Source organism: Chrysochloris asiatica, unplaced genomic scaffold (genome assembly GCF_000296735.1).
Source record: "Chrysochloris asiatica unplaced genomic scaffold, ChrAsi1.0 scaffold00213, whole genome shotgun sequence".
Lineage (NCBI taxonomy): Eukaryota > Metazoa > Chordata > Mammalia > Afrosoricida > Chrysochloridae > Chrysochloris > Chrysochloris asiatica.
In genome coordinates this window covers 4,676,471-4,679,734 of record NW_006408731.1, presented here as the reverse complement: position 1 = coordinate 4,679,734, position 3,264 = coordinate 4,676,471, and the positions used below count along the sequence as shown (strand labels likewise).

At 45.3% G+C, this 3,264-nt stretch overlaps 1 protein-coding gene and 1 pseudogene across 1 annotated transcript; one reads left to right on the top strand and one right to left on the bottom strand.

Moving 5' to 3' along the window:
- Positions 1 to 130: 130 nt before the first annotated feature.
- On the bottom strand, positions 131 to 286 carry LOC102830422 (60S ribosomal protein L39-like). Its single transcript, XM_006872824.1, has one exon. The coding sequence runs from the start codon at positions 284 to 286 to the stop codon at positions 131 to 133; it is 156 nt and encodes a 51-aa protein (XP_006872886.1).
- Positions 287 to 1,035: 749 nt separating this feature from the next.
- On the top strand, positions 1,036 to 2,717 carry LOC102830039 (annotated as a pseudogene).
- Positions 2,718 to 3,264: the final 547 nt, after the last annotated feature.

Here is a 3,264-nt window from a genome sequence, read left to right as displayed (position 1 = left end):
TTGCAAAACATGTTCAACTGATCAAATCTTGGCAAAATTGAACTTGCTATGGTAGGGGGTTCTAGGACTTGGGTCTATTACGTGCTGCGCCATCCACATGTGCCACTCCTTAGTGAACATGGGCCACTCCTTAGAGACCTAGCTTCGTTCTTCTCCAGTGTCTTTTCTTGGAGTTGTATCTGATTTTATTCCCTGTTTTCATTCGAATCCATTGGGGAATGGGACGATTCTGCTTTTGTTTCTTGGCCAGGAATCTCTTGATCCTAAAAGTCTTATGAGAAGACATTGTGAAGATGGTACGTAGCAGTGGTCACACGATGGTGAAGAAAGGAAGAGTAAAGAATTATATATTAAAAAAAAAAAAAAAGCTGACCATATTTAAGGATTCATTCAAGGGGAGAATTAGCTTTGAATATGTGCTTCTGTTTCCCCTTTTTCTTATAGGATTCTAATTTTTCTTTATAGAGCACAATATTACCTGCAGTCTGGTGTCTCCTGTTAGTAATTTGACTCTATTCTAATGATAACAGTTGTTATGACAAAAATGTTAAAAAATTTGTGGGTACAAAATTTTGCAACTCCATATGTGGCATCCTCCATTGAGAATTTTCTGTTTCAAATAGCAAATTTGTCAGAATACTCATTTCATCAATTAATTTATTTTTATAAACTGTCAGCTTAACTGACAGTGGCTGTGAGTTTGAACCGCCAGCCTTGCAGTTCAAACTGACCTTACAGTTGAGTGCCTATACAACAGTGCCAAACCAGGATTCGACAGCACTTACCAACAACATATCATGACTAAGGAAAAATTAAAGGAAACAGCTTTGCAATATCTAATTAGGAGACTAAAAGATTTTTATTTCAAGGCTTTGTTACAAACAGAAAGACCTGTTGAAAAGTAAGCATTTCATTTATTCTCTGTAATGTTAAAATAATTTGAGCCATGAGAACACACATGAGGAAAAAAACTAAAGTTCAAAAATATTAATTCAAACAGAGGAAGGACAGCTGAGGCAGTGGCCGAGTCTCCCAATGGCTGAGCTGGATCTTGTAGCTCCAGGGCCACTCACTGCCTAGGGCACAACTCATACCCTGGCCCCTCTCAGCCCAAACTCTGGGGCAGCCAGCCCAACAGAAGAAGACTGGGGGACTCTCGGGGGGCCTGAGGGACAGGAGAGTGGCTCTTCAGAGCAGAGGGCTCCTGATGGTGAGAGTGAAGGTGAGGGCCAGGGTGAGGAGAAGGACATCCTGTGTGACTTCTGCCTGGGGGGCAGCAGGGTCAGAGCTGTGAAGTCTTGCCTGACCTGCATGGTGAATTACTGTGAGGAGCATCTGCGGACACACCAGGAGAACAGCAGGCTCCACAGTCACCAGCTGACCGAGCCGGTGAGGGACCAGGATCTGCAGATCTGCCCTGCCCACCACCTCCCACTGGTCGCCTTCTGCCACATTGACCAACAGTGCATCTGTGAGGAGTGTGGCCAGAATGAGCACAGGGGCCACACCACTGTCTCCCTGGACAAGCCCGCAGGAACAAGGAGACTGAACTTTGGTGCACCAAGTTGGACTTGGAGCAGAAACTCAAGTTGAATAAAAATGCCATTGTCAGGCTCCAAGGAAACCATAAATCTGTTTTGGTGTCCGTCTCTGAGGTGAAGGTGGTGGCTGAGAAATAGTTTGAGGGTCTCCTGGCAGCTGTGAGGAAGGCCCAGGCTGAGGTGATTCTCTTCTTAAAGGAGAAAGAGCAAGCTGCCCTGAGTCAGACCAATGGCATCAAGGCCCATCTGGAGCACAGGCATGCCGAAATGGAGAAAAGCAAGCAGGAGCTGGAGAGGGTGGCCACCATCAGCAACATTGTCCTGTTCCTGGAGGAATACAGCAAGTTTAAGACCACAGAGGACAGTACTTTCCCAAGTGTCTACATTACACTGAAGGATAGCTCTCTGGCATCTATAAGGTCATTACAGACTCCACTGAAGACTTAATCCAGCAGCTGCAAAACTGTAAGGAAAAGTTCCAGGAGTTTTCCAAGGATGAGAAATATGACATCAGAACTCAAGTGTCTACCGTCATTCAGCACAAATACTAGACTTCAAATCCTGAGCCCAGCAGCAGAGAAGAATTCCTCCAGTATGCCTATAATATCACGTTTGACCGGGACACAGCACACAAATATTTCCGGTTCCAGGAGTACAACCGCAAGGTCACCAACACCACGCCTTGGGAGCATCCTTACCCTGACCACCCCAGCAGGTTTGGGCACTGGCGGCAGGTGCTAACCCAGCAGAGCCTGTACCTGCACTGGTACTATTTTGAAGTAGAGCTCTCTGGGCCAGGCACCTATGTTGGCTTGACCTACGAAAGCATCGATAGGAAAGGGGAAGAGTGTAACAGCGGCATTTCTGGAAACAACTTCTCTTGGAGCCTCCATTGGAATGGGAAGGAATTCCGGGCCTGGCACAGTGACATAGAGACCCCGCTCAAAGCTAGCCCTTTCGGGAGGCTGGGGAATATATATTGACTTCCCAGGAGAAACCCTCTCCTTCTATGGCATAGAGCCTGGCTCTGTGACTCTGGTTCACAAGTTTGCATTTTTTTCCAAGCCTGTCTACCCTGCCTTCTGGCTTTCCAAGAAGGAAAATACTATCCGCATTGTGGATCTAGGAGAAGAACCTGAGAAGACAGTAACATCCTCTGAGGAGGCTGCTCCTTAGACTTCAGGATCCATATCCCATACCTTGCCAGCCACAAAGATGGGGCAGCAGCTTGCCTTTGAAGGGAAATTTAGGGTTTGTTAATAACTGGGGGGTGTTAGTTAGTTGGCCAACAATGATAGCTGGCTTTTAAAACCATGAGGGTCCCTGAACCAAGAGAAGGATTTCAGCTGCTCCCTCCTACTCTGTGCAATGCTCTTCTCTGTTCCTTAAGGCCCCCTCGTCATTTTCCAGTGACATTCACCTTTCTGCTCAGGTAAACTGTACCCAGCATTGGTAATGACAAATCTTCAGGATGACTACAAGGTTTGCAGAGTAATCATAATAAGTGGCTCCCTCTGTTGGGCATTTCTAATATGCTAATATATATATATATATATATATATATATATATATAAATCATACAGAATAGTGATTTGCACTTGACGTGTACAATTTATGTTATCTATTATTTTTCATAACAGAAAGATGTTTACTTGTGCTTTATTGGCTATGTAAAGGCTTTCGACTGTGTGGATCATGACAAGCTATGGATAACACTGGGGAA